The sequence below is a fragment of the Aquarana catesbeiana genome, linkage group LG02 (assembly GCF_042186555.1).
Source record: "Aquarana catesbeiana isolate 2022-GZ linkage group LG02, ASM4218655v1, whole genome shotgun sequence".
Taxonomy (NCBI): domain Eukaryota; kingdom Metazoa; phylum Chordata; class Amphibia; order Anura; family Ranidae; genus Aquarana; species Aquarana catesbeiana.
Window position 1 is genome coordinate 359196011 of NC_133325.1, and position 18612 is coordinate 359214622.

General features: G+C 39.1%; 1 protein-coding gene across 2 annotated transcripts in view; it reads right to left on the bottom strand.

The window, feature by feature from the left end:
• The window catches only part of SPNS2 (SPNS lysolipid transporter 2, sphingosine-1-phosphate), a 184366-nt gene that overhangs the window by 85305 nt on the left and 80449 nt on the right, over window positions 1-18612 (bottom strand). For both annotated transcript variants that reach the window (XM_073615045.1, XM_073615044.1), the window contains exon 2: window positions 17167-17232. In XM_073615045.1, the coding sequence (XP_073471146.1) occupies window positions 17167-17232 (66 nt within the window). The remainder of the gene's footprint in view (window positions 1-17166; window positions 17233-18612) is intronic.

Consider the following 18612-nt stretch of genomic DNA (forward strand, 5'->3'; position numbering starts at 1 on the left):
ACCTTGAGCCTTTAGAACCACTTTACCATATTTTTTTTCATGTAGTTCAACAACAATTAGGTTTATAACTCCTTTGCATACCTGATTTAATAGACAAAAATGGATGCTCAACTAAAAATATAATCCGAAATGGTACTGAAGCAGCCACCCAAAAAGCATGGAAATTAATTTATGACTCACTTGTGATTATCAGCAATTATGACATGATTATTTGGTATAAAACAGAACAAGTATGCCATATTTTAATTACAGACATTATTATGTAGAATGTTTACTATTAATATATTCCATATGTGACTAACTTTAAAACGTTAAAATGAACTCCATATATTTATTTTACTGGGTGTAGAGCTTGGCAATCATTTTTAAAATTAATGTTAGGCAATAATTAAAGCAACTGCTAGTCAAAAAATATATGAAATAAGGAATTTAATATGTCTGCTATCAATCTAAACTTTTATACTGTATAAAAGTGAGCAGACAGGGCTAGCGAAAGTGTTGCCCATAGCAGCCTGTTCGCTCTTATTTTTAGATTTTGCAACTATAATCTAATTGGTCATCATTGGCAGCACATTTAATCTAATTGGTCATCATTAGCAGCACATCCGCAAGGCTTTTTATGTGTTAAACTAACATTTTCATGAAATTGTGAAAATATTGAAAGGTTAGCAGAAAACTCAGAGGGCAGGGAGTACACTGACCAGGCTGATCAGATAGGGATATGTCACGTTAAGCAGGAAACTAGATCTTTGGCACACCCTTGCACTGTGCTTTGATGGCCATTAATCTGTTCGCTGCAGAGCTCCCGATGAATGATAATTGTGCAAGGCTAGAAGAAGAAAACCACACCCATGTGGAGACCCAGATTGTAAGAGCCCTTTAGAATTATTGATTTACAATAAGTAGCGCATTTTACCGACTGAAGTGTTTATGCCATATTTCACAAAGATTTATTAAGCCCGTAGAACAAAACATCACTAGCTCACCAATACATGACTGCTGAGAAAAATGATGACAGCCTATTTTTAAATTATAAATACATTACTAGAATTACTAGCAGAGATTTCAAAGCTAGTAAACAACTCAAAACTAATACATATCTAATAATGACAGGATGATATTATGTCACATTCTCTCGCTGCAAGGAAGTCAGTCTGCACTGCAAATTTTATTAGAGAGGTGATAAAGTGATTCATATGATGTTGCTAATCTTTTCTCCAACCTCGGAAATATGTACCAAACTCATCTATTTTTTGAACTAGTTTACTATAGAACTCAAAGCTAAGTATTGACAGACGCTCAAATAAGATGTGTACACGTTAGAAAATAACAATAAAGTGTGTATAGTCACCTCGAAAACTTGAAGGATAACTACACTATGTGCACAATTATTAGGCAAGTTGTATTTTTGAGGATTTATTTCATTATTGAACAACTACGGTGCCCTTGGTCAATCCAAAATGTTATTAAACTTTCAAACCTGAATATATATAAAAAGAAAAGGTGAGGTTTTGGCTTTCTTAGGAGAATATCTGTCTGCACAATTATTGGGCAACTATTAGTGTGCACAATTATTATGCAACTAAATGAAAAATGAAAATGTTCCCATCTCACTTGTTCATTTTCATCTGTTAAAGTGAGAAGAATAAACAAACAACTCAAAATTTAAAAATAAACATTTTTGATATTTAAAAGAAAAAAAAAAAAAAATCAGTGACCAATATAGCTCCCCTTCTTTTCAATAACAGTCATAAGCCTTCCATTCATGGAGACTGTCAGTTTCTTGATCTGTCGACCAGGGCCGTTTTTTCAACTGGGCACGCTGGGCAGTTGCCCGGGGGCCCCACTTGCCTGGAGGGCCCCACCCAGGGCAGATCCTCCTCAATGCAATCTGCTGCAGAAGACATGAAGTTGACTGACTGCACTGCACTGGTTACTTGCCACTTGCTAGAATCGCCGGCCGCCCGGCGTCTAGCTGGCAACCAGTGACATCAGTCTCAGGCTGAAGTCGCGGCCGCCCCAGCATTCACAGCGCCGCCCCCTTCCTAAGCTAGTGAACAAGCTCCGCCCACCTCTACCATTGTCTTCAGACAGCGTGGCTCAGAGGGAGCAGAGCAAAATTTTCGGTCTCTGAAGAAAGATTGATCTAGACGGATGGCCCTGAGATTGATAGCTGCCTTGCTGTGACTCACTGCACTGCACCAGGCCGGCGGCCTCAGGTAAGTCCATCAAACACAGCCACTGTGCCCATCAAACACAGCCACTGTGCCCATCAAACACGCCACTGTGCCCATCAAACACGCCACTGTGCCCATCAAACACAGCCACTGTGCCTATCAAAGCTACCACTGTGCCCATCAAACCCAGCCACTGTGCCCATCAAAAGCTGCCACTGTGCCCATCAAACACAGCCACTGTGCCCATCAAACACAGCCACTGTGCCCATCAAAAGCTGCCACTATGCCCATCAAAAGCTGCCACTATGCCCAAACACAGCCACTGTGCCCATCAAAAGTTGCCACTGTGCCCATAAACAGAGCCACTGTGCCCATCAAACGTTGCCACTGTGCCCAAACACAGTCACTGTTCCCATCAAAGCTGCCACTGTGCCAAAACACAGCCACTGTGCCCATCAAATGCAGCCACTGTGCCCATCAAAGCTGCCACTGTGCCCATCAAAGCTGCCACTGTGCTTATCAAAAGCTGCCACTATGCCCATCAAAGCTGCCACTGTGCCCATCAAAGCGGCCACTGCGCCCATCAAAGCTACTACTGTGCCCATCAAACACAGCCACAGTGCCCATCAAAAGCTGCCACTGTGCCCATCAAACACAGCCACTATGCCCATCAAAGCTGCCACTGTGCCCATCAAACACAGCCACTGTTCCCATCAAAGCTGCCACTGTGCCAAAACACAGCCACTGTGCCCATCAAAGCTGCCACAGTGCCCATCAAAGCTGCCACTGTGCCTATCAAAAGCTGCCACTGTGCCTATCAAAAGCTGCCACTGTGTCCATCAAAGCTGCCACTGTGCCCATCAAAGCTGCCACTGTGCCCAAACACAGCCACTGTGCCCATCAAAGCTGCCACTGTGCCCATCAAACACAGCCACTATGCCCATCAAAGCTGCCACTGTGCCCATCAAATAAAGCCACTGTGCCCATTAAATAAAGCCACTGTGCCCATCAAAGCTACCACTGTACACATCAAAAGCTGCCACTGTGCCCATCAAATGCAGCCATTGTGCCATTAAACACAGCCACTGTGCCCATCAAACGCTGCAACGTTATTGTCCAAACGTTGTGTTAATGTTTAAACACTGATTTTGTTGGAAGTACCAATAAATATAGCCTTATTGATAATTTGCATTTTTATTCTCGTGCGTGATTGTGTAGACAGGGCCCCAGTGCACTGTATTGCTCAGGGGCCTATAATGCTCTTAAGATGGCCCTGCTGTTGACGATCAACGTTTTGTGCAGCAGCAACCACAGCCTCTTAGACACTGTTCAGAGAGGTGTACTGTTTTCCTTCACCGTAAATTTCCCGCTTAAAGCGGGGTTCCACTCAAATTTTTAACTTAATCTTACCCCCTTCAGTTAATTGCATAGATGTTCAAATGCTGCATGAAATTTTTTTTTATCGCTGTAATTACCTTTATATTGTACTTTATTGTGGCACTTCCTGTCTCTCCTCCCATGGGAGTAGGCGTGTTTATTGACTTTCCCCGGCGCCGCACTGTCTCCTGGGAGCTTGGTGTCAGGCTTCCCAAGATTCAGTGCGGAAACAATGATCATGCTTGTGAACAAGCTGTGAATGAACAGCATTCACCGCATCCAGGAAATCAATGCTTGTGGGCTTCACATGCCCACAAGCAAGATGGAAACAGCCAGCATCACATTTTTAAAGTTATTCTTCAGTACGAAAACAGACAGAGGCGGAAATATTACACCCAAACTGAGTATTATTTTGGGATTAGCAAAGTGTCTCAATGACCTAAAAAAAAAAAGATTGGTCGCCGGACTCCCACTTTAAGAAGGGCTCAATGGGGTTTTAAGACAGGTGAGGAAAGGGGCCTGTCATTCTTTCATCTTTAAAGCCTTTACTGGCTAGCCACACAGTGGAGTACTTGGATGCATGTGATGGAGCATTGTTCTGTAAAAATATCATGGTCTTCTTGAAAGACTTTTTCCTGTACCACTGCTTGAACAAAGCGTCTTCTAAAAACTGGCAGCAGGTTTAGGAGTTGATTTTGAGTGCATATTCAACCCAAAAAAAGGTCAAACTAGCCCATGTTTAATAATACCAGCCCATACCAGTACCCCACCTCCACCTTGCTGGTGTCTGAGTGGAAGTGGAGCTCTGTGCCCCTTACTGATCCAGCCACAGGCCCATCCATCTGGTTCATCAAGAGTCACTCTTATCAGTCCATAAAACTTTGAACAATCAGTCTTCATAAATTTACTGGCCCAGTCTTTACGTTTCAATTTATGTGTCTGGGTTTCAGCCTCCCTTACCTTGGCCATGTCTCTGAGCATTGAACACCTTGTACTTCTGGGCACGCCAGGTAGGTTGCAGTTTTGGAATATGACAGCACTGGAGGATAATGGGTTCCTGGTAGGTTTATGTTTGATTCTTCTCAAATCTTTGGCAGTTCATTTGAGTCTTTTTTTCTCAACACGTTTCTTGCAACCCTGTTGACTATTTGCAACAAAATGTTTGATGGTTCTATGATCATGCCCAAATATCTTAGCAATTTCAAGAGTGCTGCAATCCTCTGAAAATTTTTTTACAATTTTTTACTTTTTAGAATCAGTTAAATCTCTTTTTTGGCACATTTTGGCTGAAGAAAAGAAGATGCCTAATAATTATGCACACCTTGTAATAGGGTGTTGATCTCCTTAGGCCATGCCCTACCTCATTAAACAATTACACATCACCTGATATGTTTAAATCCAATAAGCATTCAAGTTTATATAGCTTGGAGTTGGACAATATGCATAAAAATGATGGTTTGGTCAAAATACTCACTTGCCTAATAACTGTTCACAAAGAATATAAATTTAATATATTGGAGCTTACCAGTCTTTAGATGTGATGGCTGCATTAGTATTCTTTTTTCGGGTCAAAAACATTTTTAGCAAGTACAAAATACCAGTTGATATTGTCCGAAATGCAGTGTCCTTGTCACTTCCTGTGAGCTGACTTGAAAGCACAACCATCCTTATCTTTCTTCTGTAAACTACTTATCCTCTCATCCACAATGTAATTGAGATGAACAAAGGCAAACATGTTTGAAGTCTAGCCTGGGTAACAACCGTGGCTCCCTCTATAGATACAGTAGAGCAGTCAATGTAGCTACCCTAGGACAGGAAATGTGCTTATTGTAGAATTACCAGTATACAAATAAGAAAACAATGCCTGAAAAAAGAAAATTAAAGCATCCACCACATCTAAGGACTGTTAGGGCTCAGATGGCAAATAAGGCTGTCCTCCATGCTGGCAGAAAGTGTGCATCCATCTTGGAGCTTTGTGCAGGCAGCCCATAAAAATGGATGCACATACAGCACTGGAACAGACATAATTGCATGTGAAAGTTTGACGTGTGGGCAGGAGCAGGTGCACAGATCCGAATTAAACGCTTTTGTCCATAACCCTCAATGTATTACACCTTTGCTTTTGAATTTAGATTTAATTTGCTGTATAATACTTTACATGTGTTGATTTTCTTAAGAACCATTATACAGCTTTAATTTTAATAGATAATAATATTAATGTTGTTAAACAGTGCTAATCTGCATTTTTATAAACAGATATAACTGATGTAACCAACATTTTTTTTTCATTTTCCTAAACTTGCAAGCTACCCAAGATAGAACATTTATATTAAGTTCAATAAAATCAGTCCCATATGTTTTTTTTGTTAGATCACATTCTTTAATTAGGATTTGATTAAGACCCAAGGTCTGTACTAAGAAGCGTGTTTGGATATTAATGTGTCCAATTAAATAGCTAATTCTGCCATCACCCATTGGTTACTACTAGCAATAGCCTTTCCTTACTTTGAGATTGATAATTACTTATCAATCCCATTGCCCTTAGATTATCATTAATATGTGTGTGTTGGTACCTATTTTAAACCTACGCTGCAACAATAAAAATGATGTTTCTTATTATACAATAAAAATCTTTTTTACTTGGGAGCCATTTTCTTGTTAGCTCTTAACCCGAACAAACATTGTGCTCTGATATTCACAGCAGGGAACGGCACATAAATACAACTGCAAGGTATATTAAATGTGAAGGGGTTGACATACTGTGTGCAGGCAACAGCCTCCAATGATGAATCATTTTTAGACAGCTTTTATTTAAAGCTTTAACCCTTTTTACCCATTTTTCAATTGCTACCGATCGCATTGGCAGAGACTTGACAACAGAAAGTGCAGGGTGTTCCACAGGAGAACCTAATGTGATCCTGAGTGTTATAGACTGTCACAAATACATTTTATTTATTTGAACCAGCTAACCATTAGCTTTCTTAGCACAATTCAGTAGTTCCATCATATCTACCTGTTCTCTGCACAAAAATGTTATGTCTGTATGTCCATGCATGTTCAAACCTTACAGGAAGCAATGGGTAAATTATGCTGCACATGAATGACTAGGTAATTGACAGGAGGCACACAGGAGGCTCCAATAATCCAGCAACAAATTGCTGTACTTGTCAGTTTTCATCATGCATTAGCCGCTTTGGGCTTTCTGTCCACTGACTGCTGGCCTCAGAAAACACAATCCATATACATCTAATAATGGCAAAGCGAGAGGGAGCTGGCAGAATTTGGCATAGCAAAGAGAAACGCAAAATTGTTTCTGAATTACTATAAGAAACTGCCTGTTGTGCTAGCATGACCCCGACCCCTACAGGCTTTCCAAAAGGGTGTCATAAGGCACGTGAACATTAACATATTCAACTATCTAAAGAGATCCTGTCACCAAACCATTAATTTCAACAAAAATCTTCCTGTAAGATTATATGTGCATGAAACATATTTTATACATGATGTTGGCCTGTAAAACATCCCTTGTGTAGACATCCAAAAGCCCTGAGCCTGCTAGGCACCACCATCTTAGATGTGATATCAACAGCCTCAGCAGACTCATTCCAATGACACCTTATAGCAGTGATGGCAAACCTTTTTGGGCCCGAGTGCCCAAACTGCAACACAAAACCAACTTATTTTTTTCAAAGTGCAGAGCGGCACTATGAAAAAGGTTTACACTGGTCAGTGCAGAAATACGCACAGACCAAGGCTGTGGCGGACATTTTCCAAAGTACAGACCTTAGTGAAAGACACCAAGGTACATTTCAAATTAAAACCATCAAAAAACACTGTCTACTTTCTGGCCTAGTTCTACAAGTACAAATACGTTTAAAATAACATTTATATAAAGACTGCTTGTGGTATACAGTGGGGCAAAAAAGTATTTAGTCAGCCACCAATTGTGCAAGTTCTCCCACTTAAAAAGATGAGAGAGGCCTGTAATTGTCATCATAGGTATACCTCAACTACGAGAGACAAAATGTGGAAACAAATCCAGACAATCACATTGTCTGATTTTTGAAAGAATTTATTTCCAAATTATGGTGGAAAATAAGTATTTGGTGAATATCAAAAGTTCATCTCAATACTTTGTTATATATCCTTTGTTGGCAATGACAGAGATCAAATGTTTTCTGTAAGTCTTCACAAGGCTGTCATACACTGTTGCTGGTATGTTGGCCCATTCCTCCATGCAGATCTCCTCTAGAGCAGTGATGTTTTGGGGCTGTCACTGGGCAACACGGACTTTCAACTCCCTCCAAAGGTTTTCTATGGTGTTGAGATCTGGAGACTGGCTAGGCCACGCCAGGACCTTGAAATGCTTCTTATGAAGCCACTCCTTCGTTGCCCGGGCGGTGTGTTTGGGATCATTGTCATGCTGAAAGACCCAGCCACGTTTCATCTTCAATGCCCTTGCTGATGGGATTAGGTTTGCACTCAAAATCTCACAATACATGGCCCCATTCATTCTTTCATGTACATGGATCAGTCGTCCTGTTCCCTTTGCAGAGAAACAGCCCCAAAGCATGATGTTGCCACCCCCATGCTTCACAGTAGGTATGGTGTTCTTTGGTTGCAACTCAGCATTCTCTCTCCTCCAAGCCATGTACTGGCTTAAGCAGGGGGACACGTCTGGCACTGCAGGATCTGAGTCTCTGGCGGCATAGTGTGTTACTGATAGTAGCATAAAACAAGTAAAAATTCGCGCTGAACTGAAAAAAGCAAGCGGCCAGCAAAGTTCATAGATAACAAACAAAAAGTCACATACATAAAAATTATTGCGGCGCTGAAAAGTTCAGCCTAGGCAGGCTGACATCCGTACGCTGATTGCTGCAGCCGTTTGTTCCTATCATTGATGCATGCTGTTTTAAGCTTCAACTGTAAGTTACTACAATAAAAGTTTTTTTATCTATCATTACGGGCTTCACTATGGGTCCTTCATTTTCTTTTCTCGGATATATGATGACTACATGCCTGGATACCTAATTCTGAAGTGACCATTGGGAGATGTTTATATGTGAAGGAAATCCCACGGATGTTGTGGTCTGATGAGGGGTTCCAGTGGGCTGGTTTTGCTGGATGCTATTGAGAATTTATCATGTATGCCTAATCCTTAACACCTTCTGGTAAGCAAACTACATTACCACATGGTGACGAGTGACTCTTTCTACATCTGCACAATATATTTGGTGATTGGATTCCTCCCACTCTTCAATTTCATTTTTGAACTTTTCAGCGCCGCAATAATTTTTATGCATGTTACTGATAGTAGTCTTTGTTACGTTGGTCCCAGCTCTCTGCAGGTCATTCACTAGGTCCCCCCTGTGTGGTTCTGGGATTTTTGCTCACCGTTCTTGTGATCATTTTGACTCCACGGGGTGAGATCTTGCTGTGAGCCCCAGATCGGGGGAGATTATCAGTGGTCTTGTATGTCTTCCATTTTCTAATTATTGCTCCCACAGTTGATTTCTTCACACCAAGCTGCTTGCATATTGCAGATTCAGTCTTCCCAGCCTGGTGCAGGTCTACAATTTTGTTTCTGGTGTCCTTCGACAGCTCTTTGGTCTTCACCATAGTGGAGTTTGGAGTGTGACTGTTTGAGGTTGTGGACAGGTGTCTTTTATACTGATATCAAGTTCAAATAGGTGCCATTAATACAGGTAATGAGTGGAGGAAAGAGGAGCCTCTTAAAGAAGAAGATACAGGTCTGTGAGAGCCAGAAATCTTGCTTGTTTGTAGGTGACCAAATACTTATTTTCCACCATAATTTACAAATAAATTCTTTTAAAAATCAGACAATGTGACTGTCTGGATTTGTTTCCACATTTTGTCTCTCATAGTTGAGGTATACCTATGATGACAATTAAAGGCCTCTCTCATCTTTTTAAGTGGGAGAACTTGCACAATTAGTGGCTGACTAAATACTTTTTTGCCCCACTGTACAGTTATATGCGGAGTATATAGCACAGTGTACTGCGGAGTATATAGCACAGTGTACTGCGGAGTATATAGCACAGTGTACTGCAGAGTATATAGCACAGTGTACTGCAGAGTATATAGCACAGTGTACTGCAGAGTATATAGCACAGTGTACTGCAGAGTATATAGCACAGTGTACTGCAGAGTATATAGCACAGTGTACTGCAGAGTATATAGCACAGTGTACTGCAGAGTATATAGCACAGTGTACTGCAGAGTATATAGCACAGTGTACTGCAGAGTATATAGCACAGTGTACTGCAGAGTATATAGCACAGTGTACTGCAGAGTATATAGCACAGTCTACTGCAGAGTATATAGCACAGTCTACTGCAGAGTATATAGCACAGTCTACTGCAGAGTATATAGCACAGTCTACTGCAGAGTATATAGCACAGTCTACTGCAGAGTATATAGCACAGTCTACTGCAGAGTATATAGCACAGTGTACGGCAGAGTATATAGCACAGTGTACGGCAGAGTATATAGCACAGTGTACGGCAGAGTATATAGCACAGTGTACGGCAGAGTATATAGCACAGTGTACGGCAGAGTATATAGCACAGTGTACGGCAGAGTATATAGCACAGTGTAGGGCAGAGTATATAGCACAGTGTAGGGCAGAGTATATAGCACAGTGTAGGGTGGAGTATAAGGAAATACCATATAAAAGGGGAAAAAAAACGCGCTAATGTATCAAAATGATCAATTGCTAAAAAGTTATAGTCCAATAAGCAGCAGCTTAATGTGAGATATCAACAAAATAGACAAAGAAAAAAGAAGCCGCTCTCATAAAGTCCAATTAATATAGAAACTTGATTGTAGAAATAAATATCATATCTCTAGTGGTGAAAATATGGTGGAATAATGAACCAAATTCTTCTAGTACTAACACCATGGTGAGTTCTGTTATCCAACACACCCAGAAGTGCCAATGAGCAGAACTTACGAAGACAGTGAAATTTCAGCATACCACCTTCTGGAAATGTACTAATTATTACCTTCTTTTCCTGGGTACTGTCAGTTTTACGTTCAGTGAGGAAGTGGCAAGGTCACTAAGGGATGATTTTAAGGTTTAGGTGTAAGGTTAGGTGTGGGGAGTTTTAGCCACTCTGGCTATTATTAACAGCAACAAATATTTGCCTTCAGTGACTACTTTTAAACATAAGGCTATGATAATCTGGAAGTAAGGATTCATTTAGATTTTAGTGTTGAAAACCATGGGTCAAAAAGCTTCAAAATGCAACAAATACACATGGAACATGGACGAGGATTTAAAAGGGAACGTTAATGGTTTATTGTAAATGGTATTCTGTTTTTTTTTTTTTTTCATGCTCAAGAAACGATATGCTGCAATGCATAGGTTTGAATGGGCCCTATACATTTTTAACTGTTAGTTTTGAAATTTTTATTTTACGATTTGTATAAAATCATTGTTTTACAAATACAATGTAATACATGACAAATTATTTTTGCTTTGAGCCTTCCTTTATCTATGCAAAAACTGGGGAAAGGCTGATGCCATGAAAGTCAGCTAAAACATAACTTTAATTTTGCAGGTTAACAGCAGTCAAAAAACCCATGGCGCCATGATTAAGGCGTGATGGCCTAAACGCGTTGGCTTTTTTGACTGCTCTTCACCTACAATAATAAAATTATGTTTTAGCCGACTTTCACAGCACCAGCCTTTTCCCCTTTCCCCAGCCTTTTTTTGCATGGATTGTACATGGAGGAGTGCTGTGTTCTTGAGGCTCACCAGGCATTACACAGGAGGTAGCAGCTCGGATGCACCTGTTCTATTTCCTTTATCTGATTGAAAACTTGTAATGATAAAAGATGAGAGTCATTGTTGAGAGGACTTATTTGAATTCTGTAAAGAATGGGCTTCTTTCAACAGAAAGGAACATAGTTAACATGTGAAAAGGAGACTAGAGCTCCACCTACTGACTCAAGTAGAAAAATAACTTATAAATATGTCATTTTTTTTACATTTTTTTTAGTCTCTACCTAAATAAACAAAGAAGGAAAACCAATATATCTATCCCCAAAGTCATACTACATAATATTTCTTGCCAAGTCTCTGCAATCAGACAATAATTAGAGATCAGTCCTTATTGACACATGCTATGAAAATGTGTTACTGCAGCTTAGAAACAATGAGGCTTATGTCATGTTCTGTACATTTTGGTATTTAAGTAATAGCTTGTTGATGGAGAAGAGTAAAAATGTAAGCAGATGTCTTTCATTGGCAAGAAAGGAACTTTGAATCTAGCCAACCAGACCACTCTCCATTGCATTCTTAGGATATATTTAATGATGAGAGCTGCTATAAATCACTTGTGTATTATTCTTGCAGTTCATAGATGTACATGCCTAGAATGTTTGTATTGCGCTTCGCCTTGAATCAACCTGAACCATGTATGATACAAAAGTGTCTATGGAGACTGTCATGGAAGAATCCCAAGAGTCTTGGTAGTGCTATTGCTTTGAAAGAGATCACTAAGGAGGAGTTCCTTACAGTAGAAATGGTTGCTGTGGGATGACATTGCTTAAAGGAGTTTGTTTTGCCATATTTTGAAACAAACACAACGGTCTTTGTAATGAGCGTTTTAGCATACATTCTTATGTTGCACAAAAATGACACAAGATTATGTGCAGTGACACACTAACATTTCTTCATATGGGTCCCAGTAAGGTGCGAGAAGCTGCAGACAAAAATAATACAGGAACTTTTTCCAAAATCCGGTGCAACAGCACAGTGATCCAGTATTAATTTTTGACAGGTTGCATTTACTCACAGTAAATGTACTCTATACCACAGGAAAAGGCACAGATGTGAATGGGTCCTAAAAGATAGCAATCAAGAAACTCTTGGATGATTCATATGAACACCATCTATCTAGCTAATCATCTTCTGGTCTAAACACAATTATTGCACCAAATGGTAGACTGAAAACTAAAATCTCATCTAAAATGTAAAAAAGACCACTCAACTTGTTTTGTATATAGACACTACTTCCTAGGTTGGCCTTTATCTGGGGCAAATCTATAAAGCTAATAACCATAAAATGTTGAGTTCACCCGAAGTCTTTATTAATAGTTATAATTAAGTGATTTACACTGGAGTAGATATATTGCAAATTCTTAAAGCAAGCCTGAGGGCTTCCCCAGTGTATTGAAATTGCATTAGGAAGATACTGCGTGCTCCTTTCAATACCAGCATCCATGCTCAGTTAATTTCCCTGAGAGAACCAGGAAAACCAAAAGCCAGTGGTTGGAGATGTTTTGTTTAGTTTGCTGCTCAGCCCTTCCTGCGCCGTTGCCTTTCTATTAGTCTTTGAGGCGGCCCACCACTCTTTCTGCCAAGTAAGTAGAAAAGGGAAATAGGAAGGAGTGGGCCACAGCAAGGGAGGAACCTGTGTTTTCATCCTAATGCTGGTTCAAACCCCTCCTGGAGCACACAGGTATTACCCTGTAAGAAAAAGGTAAAATTAGCAATTTTCAAATATCTTGCTCTAACCACTGGAATTGTGTCAGTCCCCTTTGCTCTCTACATCCTGTTTTGTTCTATCTTGTATAAACGCTAATTATTCTGTTCAGTAAGACCATGAAATAAATGAAATGGTACAAAGGAGCTAAAACAGTCGATAATATGCTTTTAAAATCTCAGGTCTTCTTTCAAATTAACATGCATGTAATTTAAATGCAGATCAATATCCTATTTTAGAAAGGCTCTGTTTCAAATAGCCACCATGCTTCCACAAATAAATTATGGCAATTCATTTTTAGGACTTCATACAAAGGGGTACTACAGTACTTCACAAGATATGGTGTATGGATTCTAAGTATTAGTCCAAGTGGGAAAAAAAAAACTTTTTTATTTTAGATGTGTACACATACTGTATATCCTGTGGGTTGTGTTTTTCTTTTCCCTTAATTTTTACTATGATATCTCTTACTATAATACAAGAATAGATCTGGACATAAAACTGGATCTGGACTGAAAACATTTTTGAAAAGGTTCAGTATAGATTCAAAAATTATTCTTATAGAAATGATCGTAACTGACCGATCACAAGGAACATATTTTGAGATCATTTCATGTAACAGTTAAGGTTCTTGGGCAGTTGGTTGTTCTTTCCAATCAGCAGCATTTTGAAAAAGAGATAGCATTTAAATTTTAACTGCCCATTTCAATTTTAACAGTTGCTTACACTCATAAAATTTCTTTAAAATGATCATCTGCTGTTGCAAAATTATTTTAACAGATATCTCTCGTTTTATTTGCCTTAGGCCCCTTTCACACATGCGGATCGTTTAAGTCCGCCTGTCCGTTTTTCAGGCGGACATGAATGGACACTCTATGTAGCTCTACGGAGTGACGGATGTCAGCGGTGACATGTCCGCTGACATCCAATCCGCTCTGATCCGCTAAATCCAGACGGATGGAAATCCTATTTTGCATCCTTCTGGTGGATCGGGGTGGATCCGTTTTCATATAATTCCCCCATAGAGGAGAGCGGGGCTCTGACAGATTCGTCTCTGCACAGTGCGCAGAGATGGACCTGTCATCCACCGGCTCAGTGGGGATCAACTGATCGATCCCTGCTGAGCAAAAGCAGTCCGTGAAAACAGACATACAAGTGTGAAAGAGCCATTAGAGATTACTTTTATACAAAGAAAGCTGTTTTGTTGTTCACTTTTATTAATTTCTTGAAAATTCTTCAAGTATTGATGACTAAATATTTCTAATTACTTTACTATTCATCAAATTTGAATGGAATCTCCTTAAAATTTGCAATAGCCAACCATATGCCTGTATGAAGGATTAAAGGATAAAGTAGTTTATAACTAATTGACCCTTTTTAAACTGTATTTCCACTTTTGAAGCCTAACTGGGATAATATCTACTTTATATTTATTACACGTTCTCATTCACATAGCATAACTTAAAAAAATATTTAAAAATCACAGATTACCTTATTTTTAGGTGCTCTTTTCTGGAAACTACAGCAATGTAAAATTCTACATAGATCTCTTTGTTTATAAAGGGGCTGGGCAGCTGTGTTTTTCATAATTAACCCTGGCTGTACCATGCCGGCAGATCTCATCAATGTAAGCTAGATTTAAACACTGTTTGTGCTAACGAAGGGTTAAAGGTTTAGTAGCTGGGCTTCTTGCATTTGAACATAAATGCGAAGAAACTCAACCTGTCATTAGAACAAACTCACTCTGACATTGTTCAGAAATCCTTGAATCAGCCATGATGCCTTATCCCTAGAAACATCTAAAAGGTAGGAAATATTCCTCTAAAAAATGTTTAAGGTATGCTGTAGGTATGCTGCAAATGAGGGACAATTGGGAGATATGGGATGAAAGACAAGGTAATGTCCCCAGAAGAGCTTGCTTTTTACTCAAACTGTACACATTAGGTGAAAGTCATGTTGGCAAAGAAATAAGGATACAGATAAATAAATGAGCAGACAATCTTTCCACCATCAGGCACCATTATGGGGGAGAAGATAGCAGTGAAATTATTTCTAAATATTACTCCATATTTCTAACTTGATTGAAAGTACCACTGTAGACATCGGCAGATGAAAATGCTCGAGTCTGCTGATCCAAAGACTTGAATAGTCACTGACTTGGAACAACCCGTCGACTTCTTAGCTCCTACACTTCTCTCATTCCTCTCACAAATTCCTGTTAATTAATTATATTCTTGTTTATTTATAATCTTACAGAACCCATAAGAAACCATTTACAAATATTCTAGTCATATATCCTACCAAAAATGTAAATTAATTTAATTTCCTATCTCTACTTGAAAAGAATCAAGATAAAGACAAAAGAATAACTAAAGATAAAAAGGTAAAAGTATAGCAAAATTTTTTGACAGTATTCCCTTTCCACAACAATTGCCCCAGCAGTGCTTAATGCTAGAGGTGACACATTATCACTGTTTTGTCTTCACAGAACATGCTTCTTAGACAGATTCTCCCAGGGGGAATGTGTAACTAAGAGCAGCATTTCCACATATTTTAACACAAATTAAACTGAATTTGTTGCAGAGCCCACAACATCGGGCAATAGTCAAAGAGATATGAACATGTTAATTGTAAAGCTACTATCAGGCCTTAAACTTGGTATTTATTTGGAAAATCAGTGAAAAGGAACCAAGTGTATTATTTCTGTAACAGAGAAGTAGAGCAGCAGTTCACCATCGGAAGAGCCAAAGCACCATCTGCAACGTCTGTTTAGTCTTCCCAATCTGTTTTGGTAAAAGCATCTGAATCTAAGGAAAAAAGGAATGTTAAATCCCAAGTTTGGCCCTCTTTGCTCATACTGGCAAAGCCACATCGCACTGTTTGCTCAGTCTTTTGGGCTTATATAAAAAATGATGCAAAGAGCCACAGCAATTCAAATGCAGTACTACATAGCTACTGAAGTGTAAAACTCATTGGGTATATTATTGTTCCTTACAATCTGTGCTCATATTCACTATTATAACTTTCAAAAGCCATGATCAGACAGAAAACAGGTGTCACTGGTACCTTTGGGGTACATTGTGCAGATGGGAATCTGAGCAGGGTGAGTAGCAAGGGAATACACCAACATTTGCCAATAATTCATAAACCACTAATGGAGTTTTAGGCAAGGAAAGTGGCACTTAATAGGGAATTCCTCTTTAATGAGGCAAGAGCTTTGTGTAATAACAAGATTCCGAGGAGAATAATCTGCAATAACAGCCATTATATTACTACTAGGAACACAACGTAAAATCTTCAATATTCAACCATTTGAAAGTAGACATGTTTTATAAAATGCTGCATTTAGCATAACAGATAATTTAAACACAGAAAGAATTGTGTGCTTAGTGCAAAGGAAGTAATGCAGCAACCTATATTCTGGACACAAGGAAATACAAAAATAACTAATCTTTCTTTATCCCGTGAAGACGTCCGTTGCACCAGACAAAATGCGTGTGGGACGAGCCCAGTGGCATATGATGTTGTACACCTGCAGTTGATCCCTGGTGTGGTGTGTTTTGCCTGTGTTATTCTGTAACCTGAGTACAGTATATCTGCTTTTAATAAATTGTGTGGTGTTAGCATACTACTCTATGGTCCTTTGTTCTTTCTCCTACCCATTATTACTTTGAGGTGCTTCTTTTGGATGTCCAGTGAAGGACCCTGGAGGTGGTGGAGTCAGCGGTTCCCTGAGTGGTGGCCCGCCAATTGGATGATTTTGGCGCTGTTGATCTCTTATCATTTGGAGATCATTACCATTTGATAAGGAAACTGGCACACTTGTCTGTAAGGTGGTTTGTGATTCGTACATGTGGATTTGCATCATTTCAAGATTTTACGTTTGGACTTTTAGATATTTTTCTTTGAAGTTTGCCCCTTTTGTTATGCACAAATGTATTATGTGATTGTTATTTCACCATTTATGTGATCCACATTGTTTATTAAGGTTTAATATGAATTAATTGTATTTTTTCACACATATAACTTTGTATTGATCAGTACAGAAATATTGGTTCTGGATACCCTTTAGATTCTATATAGATACAAATGAGTTTTACCTGTCTGTAGCAGACCAGCACCACTATCCTTCACTCCAAAGTGTTGCTGAATGTCCAGTAGAACACCTGTAAAATACAGACACAATAGGTCAATCTACTGTTCTTATTTACATGATGTGCCTGAAACAGACTGACATGGTGCACACCATGTGCACCTTACTTACAATAAAGAAATTTTATTGTACAGTTCATGTATTTATTTCTCTCCAGTAACCCAATTTACCCCGTGCACATTTAAAAATGAAATGGAATTTATCTTCAGAACACCAAAATCTACACAAATAATAGGAATAAAGGAAGAAGTCAAGTACTAAAGTAGGAAGAAGAAACAGATGAAGTTTGTCCATGCCCTGCATTGCCTAATGCATCCTCTCTCCAGGACACAAGCTCAATTGCTTTGTAAATACTTGCACATTCAGGTCAATAAAGAGTACCAAGGAAATTAGTTTTGCTTTCTTTGTATGCGGTTTTGTGTCTGTAGCCAGGAAGGTCTGCCGCACTGTGCTGTAAATGCATCTCCCTAGTCTTTTATACCGTAGCATTATCTAGGTATCCTATTAAATGAGCACTGACTGAAGATTACAAAAGTACAAAGATTGATTTTAATAGATTTTTTAATAACACTACCTTTCCATTAGCTCTATAAACTTGCTTCATACAGCGGATGTATTTTTAAATGTTACTGGCATCACTGTAGAATATTAGCTTCTACAGACAGTACTGATAGTTTCTTCCTAATTCAATGTTTTCTTGGAAATAGCAAATACTATGTTTACCTTAGATATTGGGCTGTTCGCTATCAATGTGTCAAACTTTTCAGACTGATCCCTCCTGCTGTTGTTATCACATGTGTAATGTAGCATAAGGAAAACGTGATAAAGGAAAAGTGCACAGTTGGCACTTTAGGTACCCACAGAATGTCTGTTAATTTATTAATTTTGCACAATGAATATTAAAACATACCCACTCTCCCAAACCTCTGTTGTGGAGATTTTGTGCCTGAGGTCGTATATAATGAAGCGGAAGTAAATAAAGCTGGCCATAAATGCACTGTTTTTGTTCTTCATCAGCTGGTGGGCAAGCATATCCCCCCATCTAACTTGCTTATATGGATAGGAGAATCTGTTTTTTTAAATTTATTTTTTAATCAGCCCATATGTATTCTGACAGCATGGATCCAGCTGTCAGAATACACTGATCAGCATTCCAGCGGATTGTCTGCAGTGCTGATCGAGTGAAAAATATAACATTTCCCAATATTTCCATTCGAGAGAAGCTGATCATTAGATCGACTTCTCTCATCTGGGAAAGGCCATAGTGTACCTATCAGTGGTTCTCAACTCCTTTTCTCAGGATCCTCTAACAGGCCAGATTTTAAGTATTACCTTGGGGAGATGCAGGCTAGAATACTGCAATCACTGAGCAGCAAATGATATTTTAAAATTT